The sequence below is a fragment of the Somniosus microcephalus genome, chromosome 11 (genome assembly GCF_052327205.1).
Source record: "Somniosus microcephalus isolate GS21.2 chromosome 11, FLI_Smic_1.0, whole genome shotgun sequence".
In the NCBI taxonomy this organism is placed as follows: Eukaryota; Metazoa; Chordata; class Chondrichthyes; order Squaliformes; family Somniosidae; genus Somniosus; species Somniosus microcephalus.
In genome coordinates, this window is record NC_140997.1 from 169734942 (window position 1) to 169755653 (window position 20712).

At 44.6% G+C, this 20712-nt stretch overlaps 1 protein-coding gene across 5 annotated transcripts in view; it reads left to right on the plus strand.

Annotated features, from left to right (window-relative positions):
- LOC147110976 (contactin-4-like) overlaps positions 1-20712 on the plus strand; it is a 2035446-nt gene that overhangs the window by 1808949 nt on the left and 205785 nt on the right. For 4 of the 5 annotated variants that reach the window (XM_086001414.1, XM_086001417.1, XM_086001415.1 and 1 more), the window contains exons 19-21: positions 12452-12567; positions 14969-15155; positions 15824-15936. In XM_086001414.1, the coding sequence (XP_085857540.1) occupies positions 12452-12567; positions 14969-15155; positions 15824-15936 (416 nt within the window). The remainder of the gene's footprint in view (positions 1-12451; positions 12568-14968; positions 15156-15823; positions 15937-20712) is intronic. The other variant, XM_086001418.1, reaches the window with a different exon arrangement.

Consider the following 20712-nt stretch of genomic DNA (forward strand, 5'->3'; position numbering starts at 1 on the left):
TTCCTGGACTGGTTTCAATCGCCTGAGGAAATCGGAGATGAAGTTGCCAGATTACTTTTCCCTTTTTGGTCTTTGATAATTTCTCTGGTTTTTTTAGTCTCTCCCAGGAGATTACATGGGTGTTCAGAGGCAGGAAGTGTCTAATCACAAGGCTTCAGGGATCCTGAAAGTGGGGCAGCCTTGATGAACCAACTGGTCTTTTCCTGCCCGTCATTTTTGTGTAGTCGTAATTTGTGATGGCTTTCTGTTCTGCTCTTTGTGGAGTACTCTGGCAAAGCTGCCATGCTTAGATAGTACAAGGTTCTCATTTCTTTAATGTATGCTCACAAAAAGTGACTTGCCTGTGCCAAGTGATTCAGTGAAATAATTAAATTGAATGCAGTGGCATTAATGTAATATTTGTTATTGTATCTTAAATTATACCCTGCAGCATATTGCAATCACTATAGCAAGGTTGAATAAATCATATGTTGCTTACAAATCCTAAAGCTCCTGTGGTTATAGCTGTTGAATATAATAATTCCAATATCTTTCATAAATCACAAACTCTCAGCAGACAACCAGCTGAATATATTTGGCAGATTTGTGATGTAGTATTTCTCTTGTAGAGGAAAGTACTGAGCTGTAGTTGAAGTGTGTCTCACTTCTACATACATTAAGTGCAAAACCATCAATAGGTTAATTTTAGTCAATACAATCACTTAATCATGGTAATGTTTACTGCACGCAGTGATTAATTCATAGTGAAAAATGTGACTAGTAAAAAAACACTCCCCGATAGTCTAGTGTTTCAGACATTGGGCGGTTGGAGTACGCCTCCGACCCACGAAACAATTCAGAAAGTACCTGCTGGCGGCCAGGCTGAGAGAGGTTGCAGTCTCAGGCCTCAAGGCAGAGGGCAGCGTAATGACCCACGGATCCCAGGGACGCAGGCGGTGTGGTAGCATACCTGGGATCACGTGCGCCCGATCCGCCAATCAATAAGCAGAATTCCATTTCAATCATTTACCAAGGGAATCGTCTAATGATATGCAATGGAATCCCTAAATCTAATAATTATACAATGTAGAGAATTGGAATTTTATTCATAATTACCTTCATTCCACCAACCTCACTGAAAATTTGATTTTTTGATAATTTTATACATCATTAAAAGTGTAATCATGGCCAATATTTGCATAAACTCATTTACTACAGTGCATGTGCATTATTTAAGTTATGAAAATGTTTAATTAAAACCTTAGATATCCCCTTATGCTGATGCAAAGAAGCCCTGCACCTGTTTGCATCAATCGTAAGACTTCCGCGCGTAATTGCTGGCTAGTCGCTGGGCAAATAGCCCAACTCTGCGCCAGCGATTGCTTTTTCAGGGCCCCCCGCCGATGACGTTCGTTGACAGGCCGCAAGTTCCGTATTTCACGCATGCGCTAACGTATGCGGAAATCTCGAACTTGCAGGGCATTTCCAAAGGAATACGACAATGTATTCTGAGAGTACGCCGTCATACACACCGCAACTTCAGGGCCCATTATCTGGTACAAAGGCCTAATGACCAGAAAATCCTAAGTTTGATTCCTGGCCTCCATTGAGTTGAGTTGAGTTGGTTGATCTTAGCCAGCACAACAAATGGCCTCAATGTGCCTGGAATGGAAAGAAAGAAAGACATTTGAAATTAACTTACAAAATACTGTATCACATCTTTCAAGAAATCCCGACGTTTCACATCAATTAATCATTGAAGTAAAGTCACTGCTGTTATGTAGGTAAACACAGCAGCTAGTTTGCAATATCAAATAAGATGATGGCCAGTCAATCTGTTTTTGATGGGGATGTTTGAGGGAGGAATATTGCCCAGAAGACTGGGAGAGCTCCCTGCTGTCCTTCAAATAGTGCCACGATACCCACTGGAACAGAGAGACAGGAATAGAGTCTGCCATTTCACATGAAGGACAACACCTCCAACAATGCAGCACCCCACTGCCTTTAACTAGGGAGGTGAAAAGTCAGTCAGCATTCCCTCTCCTGGTAACTATCCAGTGACTCCTATGTACATGTAGATGATGGGCAAGAGCAAGATCAGAGGTGGGTTTTAGCCACCCGATGAAGGAAAAAGGATTGGTAGGTGGAAGCATGAATCTGCAGACAAATGACAAATTTGTCTAACTAATTCAAACTTTTGTTTTAATTAATTTGAAGGCCAGCTGCCTTCAGAAAGAGAATAAGAAAAAAATTGGTAGATAATCATATGGTAACAAAATAAAACTTTGTTTCATGTCTCTTAAACATTAATATGCAGAGTTTAAGAGAACAGGACATTCAGTGATGGAACTGTCAGTTTAACTGCTGGAGAGCGTGGACCAGAGTCCAGGGTGTCTTTTTTTTAATTATTCATTCACAGGATGTGGGCGTCACTGGCAAGGTCAGCATTTATTGCCCATCCATAATTAGCCTTGAGAAGGTGATGGTGAGCCGCGTGGTGAAGATACTCCCACAGTGCTGTTATGTAGGGAGTTCCAGGATTTTGTCCCAGCGACGATGAAGGATCATCGATATATTTCCAAGTCAGAATGGTGTGTGACTTTGAGGGGAACTTGGAGGTGGTGGTGTTCCCATGCGCCTGCTGCCGTTGTCCTTCTAGACTATCGTCCCGTGGCTCTAACATCCATAGCCATGAAGTGCCTGGAAAAGCTGGTCATGACACACATAAGCAGCATCATATCCGATTCCTTGGACCCGTTCATCCAGGCAAGTGGAGAGTATTCCATCACACTCCTGAATTGTGCCGTGTAGATGGTGGAAAACCTTTTGGGAGTCAGGAGCTGAGACACTCACCGCAGAATACCCAGCCTCTGACCTGCTCTTGATTCCACACTATTTATATGGCTGGTCCAGTTAAGTTTCTGGTCAATGGTGACCTCCAGGATATTGATGGTGGGGGATTTGGTGCTGCTAATGCCATAGAATGTCAAGGAGAGGTGGTTAGACTCTCGCTTGTTGGAGATAATCATTGCCTGGCACTTGTGTGACGCAAATGTTACAAGCCACTTAGCAGCCCAAGACTGAATGTCATCCAGGTCTTGCTATAAGTGGGCATGGACTGGTTCATTATCTGAGGAGTTGCGAGTGGAACTAAACATTGTGCAATCATCAGCAAACACCCCCACTTCTGACCTTATGATGGAGGGGAGGTCATTGATGAAGCAGCTGGGGATGGTTGTCCCTAGGACACTGCCCTGAGGAACTCCTGCAGCGATGTCCTGGGGCTGAGATGATTGACCTCCAACCACCACAACCATCTTCCTTTGTGTTGGGAATGACTCTAGCCAGTGGAGGGTTTTCCACTGATTCCTATTGACTTCAATTTTACTAGGGCTCCTTGATGCCACACTCAGTCAAATGCTGCCTTGATGTCAAGGGCAGTCACTCTCCCCTCACCTCTGAAATTCAGCTCCTTTGTCCATGTATGGACCAAAGCTGTAACGAGGTCTGAAGCTGAGTGGTCCTGGTGGAACCCAAACTGAGCATCAGTGAGCAGGTTATTGGTGAGTAAGTGCCACTTGATAGCACTGTCGATGAAACCTTCCATCACTTTGCTGATGGTTGAGAGTAGACTGATGGGGCGGTAATTGTTCGGATTGGATGTGTCATGCTTTTTGTGGACAGGACATAACTGGACAGTTTTCCACATTTCGGATAGATGCCAGTGTTATAGCTGTACTGGAACAGCTTGGCTAGAGGCGCGGCTAGTTCTGGAGCACAAGTCTTCAACACAACAGCCAGGATGTTGTCAGGGCCCATAGCCTTTGCTATATCCAGTGCGCTCAGCCGTTTCTTGATATCACGTGGAGTGAATCGAATTGACTGAAGACTGGCTTCTGTGATGGTGGGGGCCTCAGGAGGAGGCCAAGATGGATCATCCACTCGGCACTTCTGGCTGAAGCCACTTCAGCCTTGTCATTTGCACTCTCATTGAACCAGGGTTGGTGCCCTGGCTTGGTGGAGTGAGGGATATGCCAGGCCATGAGCTTACAGATTGTGGTGGAATACAATTCTGCTGCTACTGATGGCCCACAGTGCCTCATGGATGCCCAGTTTTGAGCTGCTAGAGGTGCCACACAACACGATGGAGGTTGTCCTCAGTGTGAAGATGGGACTTCATCTTCACAAGGACTGTGCGGTGGTCACTCCTACCAATACTGTCATGGACAGATGCTTCTGTGACAGGTAGATTGGTGAGGATGAGGTCAAGTAGCTTCTTCCCTCATGTTGGTTCTCTCACCACCTGCTGCTGGCCCAGTCTGGCAGCTGTCAGTAGTGTTGCTATCAAGCCACTCTTGGTGATGGACATTGAAGTCCCCCACCCAGAGTACATTCTGTGCCCTTAGTGCTTGTTCCAAGTGGTGTTCAACATGGAGGAGTACTGATTCATCAGTTGAGGGAGGGCAGTAGGTGGTCATCAATAGGAGGTTTTCTTGCCCATGTTTGACCTGAGACTTCATGGGGTCCGGTGTCCCCATGGACTCCCAGGGCCACTCCCTCCCCCACTGTGTACTACTGTCCTTCTGGTGAGATGGTGCTGGAGGAGACTGGGATGTTGGTTGAAAGGCTATGAGTATGGCTATGTCAGGCTGTTGCTTGACAGCTCTCCCAATTTTAACACAAGTCCCCAGATGTTAGTGAGGAGGACTTTGCAGGGTTGACTGGGTTAAGTGTGCCTTTGTCATGTCTGAATCTGATGCGTAGGTCGATGCCAGGTGGCCTGTTCGGTTTTATTCTTATTATACTTTGTTCCAGTGGTTTGGTTCAACTGAGTGGCTTGCTAGGCCATTTCAGAGGACAGTTAAGAGTCAACCACATTGCTGCGGTCTGGAGTCACAAATAGGTCAATAGAACATTAGTGAACCAGATGGGTTTTTACAATGATCCAGTAGTTTCATGGTCACCATTACCGATACTAGCTTTTTATTCTAGATTTATTTAATGAACTGAATTTAATTTCCCCAGTTGCCAGGGTGGGATTTGAACTTGTTAGTCCAGGTCTCTGGATTACTAGTCCAGTAACATAACCACTATGCTACTATCCCCTGTCTTGCTGTTACTTTACATATCGGCTCATTTCTTGCATGTTTAGATTTTTAAATTCTTTATGTGGCAAATTGCTGAATGTGCGAGCTGATAACAGAGCATCAAGGGAAATGGAGCAAATTGGATCTGAGTGAACAAGGCAAGCAACTGTGTATCTCCTTAACCAATCAGATTGAAGGATTGAGCAATAAACAGAGCAAGGACTGAGAAGGAAGCGTAAGTTAGAGTGGGTGAATTCAATACAAAATCAGGTACAGAAAGAGAAATAAAGAGAAAGAAAGATTGGATTAAGAGAGAAAGAAAAGAGGGACAGGAACATTAAAAAAAAAATTGACATTCTTAAAATCACCAACAACAATACTCCACATTTAATAGTTAATTTTCAGTACCAGAGAGGTTGATTGGCAGTAATTAATAATTATTACATCATTAAAAGGGTACTTACGCTTGAAATGACAAGACTTAACTTTCTGTGGCGAGTTTCGTTCGTACCTACTACACAAATACAGCCACTTCATGCCATTCAATGCATGTCAAAGTTGAGGCAGACAGCGAGATGCATTTTTGCAAAGCTAGCAGTGGAGCAGCACAACTCGGACAGCAACCTTTCGATATTGGCATTTAACCGCACATCTGCTCCTCGCCTGAAGTTGCTGTAGCATTTATGCGTAAATGACAACAAGTGCCATTAGCATCACCATTATTTTGACAGCAAACTCTGGCCCTTTCTGTTTTTTGAGGGCATGAAATTCCCTTGTCTTGCTATATTTCTCCCTAGTTTTAATGTGCCCACACGTCGCTTGTCATTCAGAGGGACAGATACGTCATCTTCACCCAAGCCTCCGCAAGTGCTGCACTTCAGTCAGCTAATGAGAGGTATACAAGAGTGGTCAGATGATTATTCTTATTCCAATTCTTTTATTTTCTTATTCTCTCTTTGAAGGCAGCTGGCCTCTGCTCAGCATCTCCTCAGAACCCCATGGATATATTTAACAATTCAGCAGAATGAAGAAATCAACTTGCATGCTACCATTTCATAGCACGACATACTGGTGCTGCAGAATCCCATACTGCTGTGCTATCTTTGCGTAATATTTAAATATTGCAATTTTGAAATGATCTTAATTCTCTCTTTAATGCACTATTAACCAGTCATATTGGTGGGCAGACCAGCTGGTCTCAGGCCTCTACCAATACTGCTCTTGAATTCGCCACCTCAAGGTATATGCAAACATACAGAAGTAATGTCCGCCAAGCCTGCCTGACAGGCCTGAAGCATCAAGATTAGACACCCCCTCACCCACCAGCAGCCACACAATTGTCTGGGAGGGGAAAATAAACAGATAGAAGACCAATTAGGGAAAATAGATCTAGGAAATTCCTCTCCGACCCCCTTAGGCGATCGAAACTAGTCCAGGACCATGCGTATGTTACTTGTATTGTCATTACATGCGCTATTACATAATAGGTACACAAGTCTTGTGAATGGATAGTTAATGCAATATATATTGTAAAAAATCATACGATATATGATGCATACCAGTAGTTTTGCACGCCCCTCCAACCTCTGTAGTCCCAAAGGCTTCCGGGCACTCCCTCCTGAGTAAAAGAACTATTGCTTGCTCCTACTTAGAGGGTTCTTTCTCTTCTTATGGTCCACATGGCTGTGTCCTTCGAAGAGCAGTGGAGATTGAGACAGGGTGATTTGGCCCATGGAAGTATCTTCCTGCAATATATGCTCTTCCCCACCATGGCATTTATCATTTAATTTGTTCGTTTCACTTCCATTTAACTTGCCAATTCTAAGTACAACATCTTTTGCAATTATTATTTTCCTTCATGTCCATATATGTCCTGTGCTGCCATTTTACAGTAATATCCACGACTTACCTTTGAGCTCTTTTTTTAAGGCATGCAGCTTCTTCTGAATTCTCTACCAGATCCTTTGAGTAATTGATATCAAGTTTACTTTTTTAGTGACAAATTTGCTATGTTTATTGCCTCCTTAGCATATTTGGTAGCCTTCTTCTGATTGTGGTGGTCCATTACAGAGGTTACTGGTACATACAAGGCCTGGTTACTAAATTGTTTTTATTTCCTCAATTGGTATTAAGTCATTATCCACAAGAATTGTGGACTCCACAGCTATAATGACAAACTTTTTTGATATTTAAACCAGTTAAGTGCTGGTTAGATGCTTGTGAAGCATTGAAAGTTGGTTTGCACCATGATCGGGTGCTATTTTTCATTCACAGCAACAAAATTATAATTTCAGGAAGTGCCATTTTCCAAATCTGGCTTTCCTGCAGTTCCATTTTGTGGTAAACCACTTTTATCGTTCACTATCGTTACACTATGGTTATCACTGTTTATATCATTACACTATGGTTATCACTGTTTACACTGTTGTATCACTACACAAGGTCACCTCTTGTCATGCTGTTATACCTGGGCTGACCACAGCTGACTCCGCCTGCTTGCCCAGGTATAAAGGTGGTCGACTGGCTGGTATTCCTCCTTGTTGGACCCGATCACCCACGAGGGTGGGCTCTGTTATTTAGCCAATAAAAACCTATAGTTACTATCTTAACTCGTCGCTTTTCATTGGATGAATTGATGGGTATATCAATTTTATTGGCTAAATTTTGAAATGAGTGGATCGGAGCAGCCAAACGACCAGCCAAACGGCCAGCTACAACAGCCACAGCAGCCGGCCTGGCTGCGAGCCCTCCGACCGCCGTACCTGGATCTAAACCCACAGGCAGCGAACTCAGCCCTCGACTTCAAACACTGGCTGAGCTGTTTCGAATCCTACCTGGGAGAATCCGGCATGCCTCCGGGATCCAAACTAAGAGTTCTGACCGCCCAAGTGAGCCCTAAAGTATTTGCAATCATCCAGGACCTTACTACATACGAGGACGCCCTCAACCTGCTGAAAGAGCAGTACCGGAGCCCGGTAAACTCTATGTATGCCAGACATCTCCTAAGATCCCACTCACAACAGCCAGGAGAGTCTGTAGATGAATTTTTACGGGCGCTACAAACACTCGGCAGGGACTGTGACTTTAAAGCTGTAACGGCTGCAGAAAATACTGAAGGGAATATCCGCGATGCCTTCGTGAAAGGCCTTCGGTCCGACTACTCACGGCAAAGACTGCTCGAATCAAAGGACCTCGACCTGAAGACAACTGCAGCCCTCGCTCGCTCTCTGGAAGTGGCCCATCGGGACCTCGAGGCGTATTCCAGGTACTGTGCTGCGCGACCCTGGGACTCCGGCCCGACCCCGGCCGCAATACCCCTCGCACCGCCGCCTCTGGGACCTACCTCAGCGTCGGCGTCCCAGAACCGATCGGGACCGCCACCCCCGGTACCGGCTGCAACATCGGAGCCCCGCGATCGGGCCGCCGGCTGCTTCTTCTGTGGCCAGGCGAAACATCCGAGGACGCGCTGCCCTGCAAGAAATGCGACTTGCTCCGATTGCCACAAGAAAGGCCACTTCGCTAAGGCCTGCAGGGGGAGAGCCACAGACGCCAGCAGTGCCTCATGCGAGTTGTGGGGGCGGCCATCTTTCATCAAGGCCACAGATGCCAGTATCCCCTCGTGTGAGTCGTGGGGGCGGCCATCTTTGATCAAGGCCACCGACACCAGCAGTGCCTCATGTGAGTTGTGGGGGCGGCCATCTTCTCCGCCATTTTATTCAACCTCGTGGGCGCCGCCATTTTGTCCACCACACTCGACCGCCACCTTGCCTCCAGACCCGACCACCGCCTCACCCGCAGACTACAGCAGCTCGCTCAGCCATACACTAGCCTCCGTCACACTGGACCAAGCTCGCCCGCATCACCTGTCCAAGTCCATGATGGACATCAAAGTAAACGGCCACGCCACGACCTGCCTGTTCGACAGCGGAAGCACGGAGAGTTTCATCCATCCAGACACGGTGAGCCACTACTCCCTCACTGTCCGGCCAACGCACAACCGGATCTCGATGGCGTCGAGGTCCCATTCTACAGACATCAGCGGCTACTGTGTTGTGACCCTGTCGGTTAGGGGCACGGAGTATAAAAATGTTAAACTCCTCATCCTGCCCCAGCTCTGCGCTGCCGTCCTACTAGGGCTGGACTTCCAATCCCACCTTCAAAGTGTCACTTTGGCATACGGTGGACCCCTCCCCCCACTCACAGTCGACAACCAGCAGCCTTTAAACCGCCCACCGCATACCACCTGCGGCCTATCCACCCTCAAGGTCCCGCCCCCCTCCCTGTTCGCTAACCTCACCCGCGACTGTAAACCCGTCGCCACCAAGAGCAGGCGATACAGCGCCGGGGACAGAGCTTTTATTAGCTCTGAGGTGCAGTGTCTCCTGAAGGAGGGCATCATCGAGAGGAGCAACAGCCCCTGGCATGCCCAGGTCGTAGTCATTAAGACCGGCAATAAAAACCGCCTGGTCATCGACTACAGCCAAACCATAAACCGGTACACCCAGCTGGACGCATACCCACTTCCCCGCATATCTGATATGGTCAATCAGATTGCACAGTACCGGGTATTCTCCACCATCGACCTTAAGTCGGCCTATCACCAACTCCCTATCCGCCCTGAGGACCGCCAGTATACCGCCTTCGAGGCGAATGGCCGCCTCTACCACTTCCTTTGGGTTCCCTTCGGCGTCACCAATGGGGTTTCGGTCTTCCAAAGGGAGATGGACCGGATGGTTGACCAGAACGGGCTGCTGGCCACGTTCCCTTATCTAGATAACGTCACCATCTGCGGCCGCGACCGGCAGGACCACGATGTTAATCTGGAGAAATTCCTCCGTACGGCCGAACGGCTGAACCTCACTTACAATAAGGAGAAATGTGTGTTTAACACCTCGCGTCTCGCCATTCTCGGCTGCGTAGTAGAGAACGGGGTCATCGGCCCCGACCCCGAAAGAATGCGCCCACTCATGGAGCTACCCCTCCCCCACTGTCCAAAGGCGCTGAAGAGAACCCTGGGGCTCTTCGCCTACTATGCCCAATGGGTGCCGAATTATGCGGACAAAGCCAGACCCCTCATGAAGTCCACCTCCTTCCCCCTGACGGCAGAAGCGTGCGCAGCCTTCTCCCTCATAAAGGGAGACATTGCTAAGGCCACAATGCACGCGGTGGATGAGTCTATCCTTTTCCAAGTGGAGAGTGATGCATCCGACTTCGCCCTAGCAGCAACCCTTAACCAGGCGGGGAGACCTGTGGCCTTCTTCTCAAGGACCCTCCAGGGCCCTGAGATCCGACACTCTTCGGTCGAGAAGGAGGCCCAGGCGATCGTGGAGGCAGTACGACGCTGGAGGCATTATCTGGCAGGCAAACGATTTACCCTCCTCACCGACCAGCGTTCAGTCGCTTTTATGTTTAATAACAAGCTGAGGGGCAAAATCAAGAACGACAAGATCTTGAGGTGGAGAATCGAGCTCTCCACCTATGATTATGATATCTTGTACCGACCTGGTAAACTGAACGAACCCCCAGATGCTCTATCACGAAGTACATGCGCCAACGCGCAAATTGATAGACTGCAGACCCTCCACAACGACCTCTGCCACCCCGGGGTCACCAGACTTTACCACTTCATTAAGGCCCGCAACCTGCCCTACTCCATCGAGGAGGTCAGGACCATGACCAGGAACTGCCAAACCTGTGCCGAATGCAAACCGCATTTCTTTAGGCCGGACAGAGCAAGCCTGATCAAGGCCACCCGCCCCTTCGAGCGCTTGAGCATCGATTTTAAGGGGCCCCTCCCGTCCTCTGACCGTAATGTGTACTTCCTCAACATCATTGATGAGTACTCTCGTTTCCCCTTTGCCTTCCCCTGCCCAGACATGACCAGTACCACGGTCATCAAATGCCTGAACGACCTCTTCGCCTTGTTCGGGTTCCCGAACTATATACATAGCGACCGGGGCTCATCCTTCATGAGCGAGGAACTTCGCCAGTTCCTACTAGCGAGAGGCATTGCTGCAAGCAGGACCACCAGCTACAACCCCCGAGGGAACGGCCAGGTGGAAAGAGAGAACGCGACTGTCTGGAAGGCCGTTCTCTTAGCCTTAAAGTCTAAGGGCCTGCCAACCTCTCGCTGGCAGGAAGTCCTCCCGGCAGCGCTGCATTCCATCTGGTCACTGCTTTGCACGGCCATTAACGCCACCCCCCATGAACGAATGTTTGTTTTCCCCAGGAAGTCGACTACGGGAACCTCGCTACCAACATGGCTGACTTCTCCGGGGCCCGTCTTGCTGCGAAAGCACGTGAGGGCCCATAAAACGGACCCCCTGGTCGAGAGGGTGGACCTCCTGCACGCCAACCCCCAGTACGCCTATGTGGCATACCCAGACGGGCGGGAGGACACAGTCTCCTTACGAGACCTTGCACCCTCGGGCACCCCTGAGACACCACCGTTACCCCCCACCACCCCCCCAAATCCACCCCAGGTAGACGGCATGCCGGAACCCCATGAGCCTTCACCGACCACGCAGACACCAGCATTAACATCAGATACTGCATCACCGCCGCTGCTGCTGCGCCGATCAGAGAGACTTACGAGGCCTCCGGACAGACTGACATACCCAAACTGGTAGCACACTTCACCCCGCCGGACTCAAATCTAAACAAGGGGTGAATGTGGTAAACCACTTTTATCGTTCACTATCGTTACACTATGGTTATCACTGTTTATATCGTTACACTATGGTTATCACTGTTTACACTGTTGTATCACTACACAAGGTCACCTCTTGTCACGCTGTTATACCTGGGCTGACCACAGCTGACTCCGCCCATGACTCCGCCTGCTTGCCCAGGTATAAAGGTGGTCGACTGGCTGGTATTCCTCCTTGTTGGACCCGATCACCCACGAGGGTGGGCTCTGTTATTTAGCCAATAAAAACCTATAGTTACTATCTTAACTCGTCGCTTTTCATTGGATGAATTGATAGGTATATCACATTTAATGGTCATATTTTTTATGAAACTGAGCATTTCTCCCATTTTTTGTGAAAGATGAGGAGAATCTAGCCTGTAATAAGTAAATTATTGTGTGTGTGGGATTGCAAAATTCTGAAATGGATTTATAATTTAGATGGAGCTTGATGTCGGCAGCCCCATGGTTTCCAACTTCACTAATGGCCTCTTATGAATTTCATTAATAACAATGAATCTCACTTAGATAGCATTAAACTGTTATCCTGAAATACAGATACTTCTTCTCACAGGTTTGCTGAGAAAAACTACCTGTTGCCATCATGACTGGCGACCCAAGGTCATCAGAGAGTTAATACTGTTAGAGTTGGCTTTGTCCCTCGAGTGCTAATGGGCTTCTCCTCCTTGTAACCTAGAACCCACTGTAGCACCATTCAATGTCTCAGCCAGAAGCCGGTCAGCTTCAGAAGTGCAAGTTTTCTGGGAAGCTGTTCCTTGGGAGACAAGCAAAGGAAAAGTGCGGGGTTATGAGGTAAGAAAAATTGTTTCTATAATTAGTTCTGAAGGATGGAAAAAATCCGTGTAATTACAGCTAAAGTTCATGTAAATCAACAGGGTCTTTGGGGAATAATTTATCTTTTAAAATGAATCTGTAATGAGTCAAGTCACTGGTCTGTAGAGTTAGTGGGAAAACAAGCAAATTCATTTTTATGCAAAGAGTTGTCTGCTTAATGAATGTGAGAGAATGATGATATATTACACAGTACAAATTGTCTTTTGCTGTTAAGTAATTGGCAAAAGGTCAATCTATATCAAGGTTAAGTAAGTGAGGAGATAGGTTTAGATCTATTGTTACTGAGTGAATGCCCATAGAATTGTTTGTGTAAAATTCTATCTGCTTTAATAGAAAGAGCCATTTCTTAAATATTTTGAACTCCCACTTGCAACAGCTTCCACTTTAATATCAGAAATTTCTAAATCAAATAGAAATAGTATGGTTGCAGGCAATTATGTTTGCAATAACTTTGATCTGCTCAAAGGGTTTTATATAAATTGAAAGAAAAGTTACTTTGACTGTCTACCTTCCTTAACGAAGATGAGCTCTTGGATCTCAAATCATTACAAAATCCATTTTTAAGCGAGTTCTGAAATATAGTTACTGCAATACCATAAAACATTGAAAAGCCAAGCACTGTCCAAATAATGTATGCTGCCTAATGCACCTAATTGCCGTAAAATTATTTCTGAACAGCTAAAATTCCTTGGCATTGATGATGAGAATTAAAGTTTCTGCAGGATATCATTTTGAATTCAGCTTTAGGAGTCCAAAATCTGAGTAATCAGAAAGCCATATCCAAGAATTTCATCTCAATCCCATCAACCAAGCAGTTCACAAGTCTGCACCACAGACACATTCTCAATGTACTGCAACACACTCCTATATCCTATGTTGACACTTCTGGGTGCAGATTAATGTTCCCTTTAAGCTGCACGGTCGCACAGTGCTCTGAAGGTCCCGCGCAGCCAGTGAGCCAGCTTTTAAATAGAAAAACTATGCGTGTGTGGAATTTTGAATGGTGCGCGCAGCCCGTTAAAGGGGCCGCGTGAGCCAAATAAAAATTAGAGAGAACATTGGTGCAGATGTAGACTCCTTGGAGACATGATTATCAGCCTGGCATTGATGGGTGCTCATCCACTGCTGGAGATTAGAGTGTACCTTCTCCCCTCCCTGTCCCACAGACATACTTGAGCAGGTAGGTATTCTTATTTTTATTAATTAAAATCCAAATAGGCACCTACCTTAGTCTGTGTCTCTCCAGTATAAATGGTAGTCGCTCACCTACTATCAATTTTGAAGGGATAGAAACATAGGGATATGACGACACGTGTGCAGAGGGGAATTTTGTGCTTCCCCACATAACATTCTTTATAAAGGAAGGCTGACTTAAATGTGAATTTGGGCAATATCCAGAAATTTTTGGACTAATTTTAAAATACCCAATTTGAGAAACTGTTTTCATTTAATCTCATTTCAATTCAGGTGCACCATCTGGAATTAACTTTTTTCTCTTATATCTGACCATTAGATGCTCATTGGCATCTAATTCATTTACAGAATACTGTCTGCAGAACAAAGTCCTAAATGGAACTAATTGATGGGCATTATTGTTCAAAAGTGCCACTTTGGAATAACCTATCCCCCAAGTAAATGTGACAGAGAAATTAGAGCAAAATTACAGGTGGGCCCTGTGTCTTTGAGAATGTAAGGGTTACACTTTCAAAAGGTTATCACTTCTCCACAGTGGAGGAGCTGTACTTGTGGATTCAGAGAAGCTGGCAGAAGATGGTAGCAACCACTGAAAAATACAGAGTAAATGTGCTTTAAATGCCATCTTTACCTAACACATTTGTTCATCCCAGTTACTGTCATTATGTTTTTGCTTATGATTTCCGTTAGATTTTTTTAATGTAAATGACTGCTGATTGTATACTGATCGGTTATAGCTACCATGTGAAACTAACCAACTTGGACATTTTTTTTGCTATTTGAGAATAATTAAATACTAATAAACATATTAGCAGGAGCGCCCAAAACTCAGCCTTCCTTCACAGCTTTTGCTGTCACATAAGCTGGAGTTTACAGATCACAGTATTGCACAGGTTATAGGTCATTTTCTCAATTTGTTTTGCAATTATGATTTTATCAGGTTAGTTGTAAACAGTGGCAGGAGGTTATCAGTCACTGTCTCTCTTGAATGTCTTGCTGTGGTGTCTGATAACAATAATGGCTTCACTGTTTGCTGTACAGCACTGCCATCAGTTTTTCGGCACGGTTTTTACAGTTTTCTATTGAATTCGGTGTTTTGTGACAGGGTGCTCTGCTTCAAATTAATTCCTACTTGTTCCTGATTCTTTTGTATTTTGTTCTTAAGATATGGTACTGGGCAGATGATGAGAATGAAGAGACAGCAGACAAACTGAGATCAAATGGAAACATCACTTCAGCAAGGGTCACAGGATTAAAGGGCAGCACCCTGTATTACCTGGTGGTTAAAGCATATAGCAGCGCTGGAACAGGACCTGCCAGTCTTCCAGTTAATGTCACAACTAAGAAACCGCGTGAGTATTTCAGTAATAGAATGATAAATTACTTCAATACTGAAGTGTTTTATAAATGGATTTCTTGTCAACCTGAGCCTCCCAAATCCCCTAATATGAGTTGCGAGATAGTGAAAACCTGTAATTGCCTTATTTGAAGCTGTTTCCTTGAGTAATGTATCAGTGACTGTATTCATAAAAGTATTTCTGACAAAGGGTGCTCCTGTAACATTAACCTAACCTTCTGTTTCTATTTCAGATTTCCAGCGTTCAACATTTTTCTTTTTCTCTTCAGAAAAATAATCTTGAGTTTATGAACTAAAGAAAGAAATCAAGAACTTGCATTTATATAGCACCTTTCACATTCCCAGGACACCCCAAAGTGCTTCACAGCCAATGAATTACATTTTGAAGTGTGGTCACTGCTGTTGTGTAGGCAAAGTCCCACAAACAGCAGGTGGATGAATGACCAGTTAATCTGTGTTGGTGATGTGATAATTGTTAGCCAGAACTCCTTGTTCCATCTCAAATGTCAGAGTAGGACCTTTTACATCAACCTGGACAGGCAGATGTTAGTTCTGTGTCACTGTGCTTTAGAATTCCAGCACACGTAAAACACATAGCTCCTGGCACTCACGGGACACTTTCACTGATATGTTATGTTGACTCACTATTTCACTATCTTGCAGCACCAAGTCAAGCACCTGGAAAAATACGGTGGGAATCAGCTAGCTCCAGAGTTGTTTTAAACTGGGATCATGTCAAAGCAATGGAAAATGAATCTGAAGTGACTGGATATAAAGTAAGTAATTCTAATAATCTATAACAGTACCAGTTGAATGTTTGAAAAACAGAATATCATTTCCATTGTATCATATAGTGCTTGCTGTTCTAAAGATCCCTTGGATCAAGCTGAAAAAATCCTCTATTTATCACAACCTGTGTGCATTAAAATCATTCGTTTTGAGAAATCCCTGATGAAATGCAAATCCTTTGTAAATTGCCACCAGCATGGCACTTTATTCATTTAGCTGCTTTTTCCACTTGGCATATTTTGAACAGTTTGGAGACCAGCTCTCCACAGTATTTGTTTGGCGTAACTTGCCTTACTTGATGTCTAAGAATACTTGGAGAGAAATGAGGCTGTACTATCCATCTGAGTGAGTGTAGTACGGACAGTTTAACTGGTTCACACCCGCACTGTACCCTACAAATAGACATTCATATATATTTGCAGAAGGTCTTTAGTCTTGTGAAGATTCAAAACTCTATTCTTGCGTATTACAGCAAATCATTTAAAATTATTCATTTTTTTGTGTGCAGCATGCTACTCAGACCTAGATCAGTCCTTAGTGACCCAGTCCACTTTCATGTTATTGTAAGACTTCCCTCTCCATGACTAAGTTCAGCTGTAGTTTGGGATACGAATGTTAACACAAACAAAACCACATTATTGCAACAGAAGAACTACAGGTTACTCACTCGGTTTGAAGCTCAACACACAATTGTGCGTCTAGCTTTTCAGATACACCGTGCTGAGCATCATCTGAAGAATACACGTGCTTCACCCATTTTATCTCCGACCTGCTTTGGTAAATGCTTTTGATAGAAAGAACTCAAAGAATCATAGAGGTTTAAGGCACAGAAGGAGGCCATTCAGCCCACTGTGTCTGTGCTAGCCATAAAAGAGCTATCCAGACTAATCCCACTTTCCAGCTCTTGGTCGGTAGCCTTAAAAGTTACAGCACTTCAAGTGCATATTGAAGTACTTTTTAACTGCAATGAGGGTTTCTGCCCCTACCACCTTATCGGACAGTGAGTTCCAGACCCCCATTACCTTCTGAGTGGAAAAAGTTCTCCTCAACTCCCCTCTAATCCTTCTACCAATTACTGTGCCCCTTGGTTACTGACCTCTCTGCTAAGGGAAATAGGCCCTTCCTGTCCACTCTATCTAGGCCCCTCATAATTTTATACACTTCAATTAAATCACCCCTCAGCCTCCGCTGTTCCAAAGAAAATAACCCCAGCCTATCCAATCTTTCCTCATAGCTAAAATTCTCCAGTCCTGGCAACATCCTCGTAAATCTCCTCTGTACCCTCTCTACTGCAATCACAACTTTCCTGTAATGTGGTGACCAGAACTGTACACAGTACTATAGCTGTGGCCTAACTAGTGTTTTATACAGTTCTAGCTTAACCTCCCTGCTCTTATACTCTATGTCTTGGCTAATACAGGAAAGTATCCCGTATGCCTTCTTAACCACACTATCTACCTGTCCTGCTACCTTCAGGAATCTGTGGACATGCACTCCAAGGTCCCTCTGTTCCTCTACACTTCTCAGTATTCTACCTTTTATTATGTATTCTCTTGCCTTGTTAGCCCTCCCCAAATGCATTACCTTACATTTCTCCACATTGAATCCCATTTGCCACTTTTCTGCCCACTTGACCAGTCCATTAATATCTTCCTGCAGCCTACAGCTTTCTTCCTCACCATCAATTTTTGTATCATTTGCAAACTTATTAATCATGCCCCCTACATTGAAGTCAAATTGCAGTTAGATTTATTTTATTAATTGGTTCAGTTTCTTTGTTTTTATTGGTATATTTATCTTTACTGCATATATTAGAGTTGTTAGTTGTTATTTTACAAATACAGCAGTTGAATTGATCAGCTGCAAATATTGACATATAAGAAAGTGTGATACAGGAAGTGTGGTGAAAATGCATAGAATCACAGAATCTTACAGCACAGAGGAGGCCATTTGGCCTGTCGTGCCTGTGCTGGCTCTTTGAAAGAGCTGTCCAATTTAGTTCAACACCTGGGCATTTTATCTATAATTCTGCAAATTTGACCTCAAGTACATGCCCATTTGCTTTTTGAAAGTTCCTATGGAATCTACTTCCACCACTCTTTAGTGTATTCCAGATCTTAACACTCCGCTGTGAAAAAAATTCTCCTCATCTCCCCTCTAGTTTTTTTTGCCAATTATTTTAAATCCGTGACCTCTACCAACCCACTTGCCAGAGGAAACAGTTTCTCTTACTTGCTCTATCAAAACCCCTCATAATTTTGGTCTTTTTGGTCTTCCCTTAACCTTCTCTGCTGTAAGGAGAACAATCCCAGCTTCTCTAATCTCTCTGCATAACTGAAGTCCCTTATCCCTGGTACAATCCAGGTAAACCTCCTCTGTACTCTATCCAAGAATTTGATATCCTTCCTAAAGTGTGGTGCCCAGAGTTGTACACAATACTCCAGCTGAAGCCTAACCAGTGATTTGTAAAGATTTAGAATGATCTCTTTGGTTTTTGTATTTAATGCCCCATTTACAATGCCATGTATCCCATATGCTTTCTTAACTGTCTTATCAACGAGTCCTGCCACATTCAAAGATTTGTGAATATGCACCCCACATCCCTCTGCTCTTGCACCCCCCTCAAAACAGTACCATTTAGATTGTACTGCCTTCATGTTGTTCCTCCCAAAGTGCATCACTTCAACTGATTCACATGAACTTGCATGTGCCATGTGTCTGCCCATTTCACCAGTTTGCCTATGTCCTCCTGAAGTCTGCTCACTATTTACTACATTGCTAAGTTTTGTATCATCTGCAAACTTCAAATTTGTACTCCCTATACCCAAGTCCAGGTCATTTATATATAACAAGAAAAGCAATGGTCCTAACACTGACCCCCGGGGGTACAGCTGCATACTTCACTCCAGTCAGAAAAACATCCATTCACCGCTACACTCTGCCTTCTATCCACCCAAGCTACCATCGTCCCTTTAATACCATGTGCTTCTATTTTCCGAATAAATCTGTTATGCAGCACTTTATCAAATGCTGACATTTTTGTAAATTAAATAGATGGATAATAGATATAGTAATTTCAATAAAATGGACAATAACTTTCTGAGGCGTCAGGATACACCACACCATAAGCTTTCTCCGATGTTGCTGCACTGTCTCTTCAGGTACAATGTAATAATAAATAACAATGTGCGATCTGATGTGCTTTTCTCTCTGACGCCAATACTTTGTAACATGTAACATTTTTGGCTTTATATAATTTACCACAAGTGACAAGTTCAAACGTAAACCACCACAAATTTCTGACAGCTGAGCAGCATCAGCTCACTCAGCTTCACTCACACACCTCGCAGCCCAGCTGATCAAACTGTCTTTGCATCCATTTAGGAATCGTCTAAACCCTAGAGATCAGAGAAGGCCAGCTAGCTGCTGCAGGATTGGACAGCAGTGGCAGCTAACTGCAGAATGGTGCAATACAAATCAATTCTGGTGCATGCACGGGATTTCAAATTTGCAAAACTCAAGAGATGTTCTGAGTCTCCACACTGTGGTTAAGTTGGTTTTGAAAACCTTGTGTGGCTCAGAAAACTAATCAAAAACAGTGCCAAACACTTGAAAAATAGACTTTTGCAACCTGGTTTAAAAAAAGATATTCAATTTAAAAATAGCAAACTGTCCATCAGGACTCTCATCTTGGGTGAATATTGTGCTCATCAAAGTAAAGAAGATCAGGGACAAGAATCATAGATTGGTTACAGCACAGAAGGAGGCCATTCAGCCCGTCGAGTCTGTGCCGGTTCCCTGCAAGAGCACTTCAGCTAGTCCCACTCCCCCACCCTTTCCCCATAGCCCTCAATTTTGTTTCCTTCAGGTACTTATCCAATTCCCTTTTGAAAGCCACGATTGAGTCTGCCTCCACCACCCTTTCAGGCTGTGCATTCCAGATTATAACCACTCGCTATGTAAAAATGCCTTTCCTCATGTCGCCTTTGGTCCTTCTGCCAATCACCTTGAATCTGTGTCCTCTGGTTCTCAACCCTTCTGCTAATGGGAACAGTTTCTCTCTATCTACTCTGTCCAGACCCCTCATGATTTTGAACACCCCTATCAAATCTCCTCTTGACCTTCTCTGCTCTAAGGAGAACAACTCCAGCTTCTCCAGTCTATCCACGTAACTGAAGTTCCTCATCCCTGGAATCATTCTCATAAATCCTTTCTGCACCCTCTCTAAGGCCTTCACATCCTTCCTAAATTGCGGTGCCCAGAATTGGACACAATACTCCAGTTGAGGCCGAACCAGTTCTTTATAAAGGTTCATCATAAATTCCTTGCTTTTGTACTCTGTACCTCTATTTATGAAGCCCAGGATCCCGTATGCTTTTTTAACCATTTTCTCAACCTGCTCTGCCACCTTCAATGATTTGTGTACATATACCCCCAGGTCTCTCTGTTCATGCACCCACTTTAGAATTGTACCCTTTAGTTTATATTGCCTCTCCTCATTCTTCCTACCAAAATGTATCACTTCGCACTTTTCTGCATTAAATTTCATCTGCCACAAGTCCGCCCATTCCACCAGCCTGTCCATGCCTTCTTGAAGTCTATCACTATCCTCCTCACTGTTCACTATACTTCCAAGTTTAGTGTCATCTGTAAATTTGAAATTGTGCCTTTACACCTAAGTCCAAGTCATTAATATAGATCAATAAAAGCAGTGGTCCTAGTACCAACCCCTGGGAAACACCGCTGTATACCTTCCTCCAGTC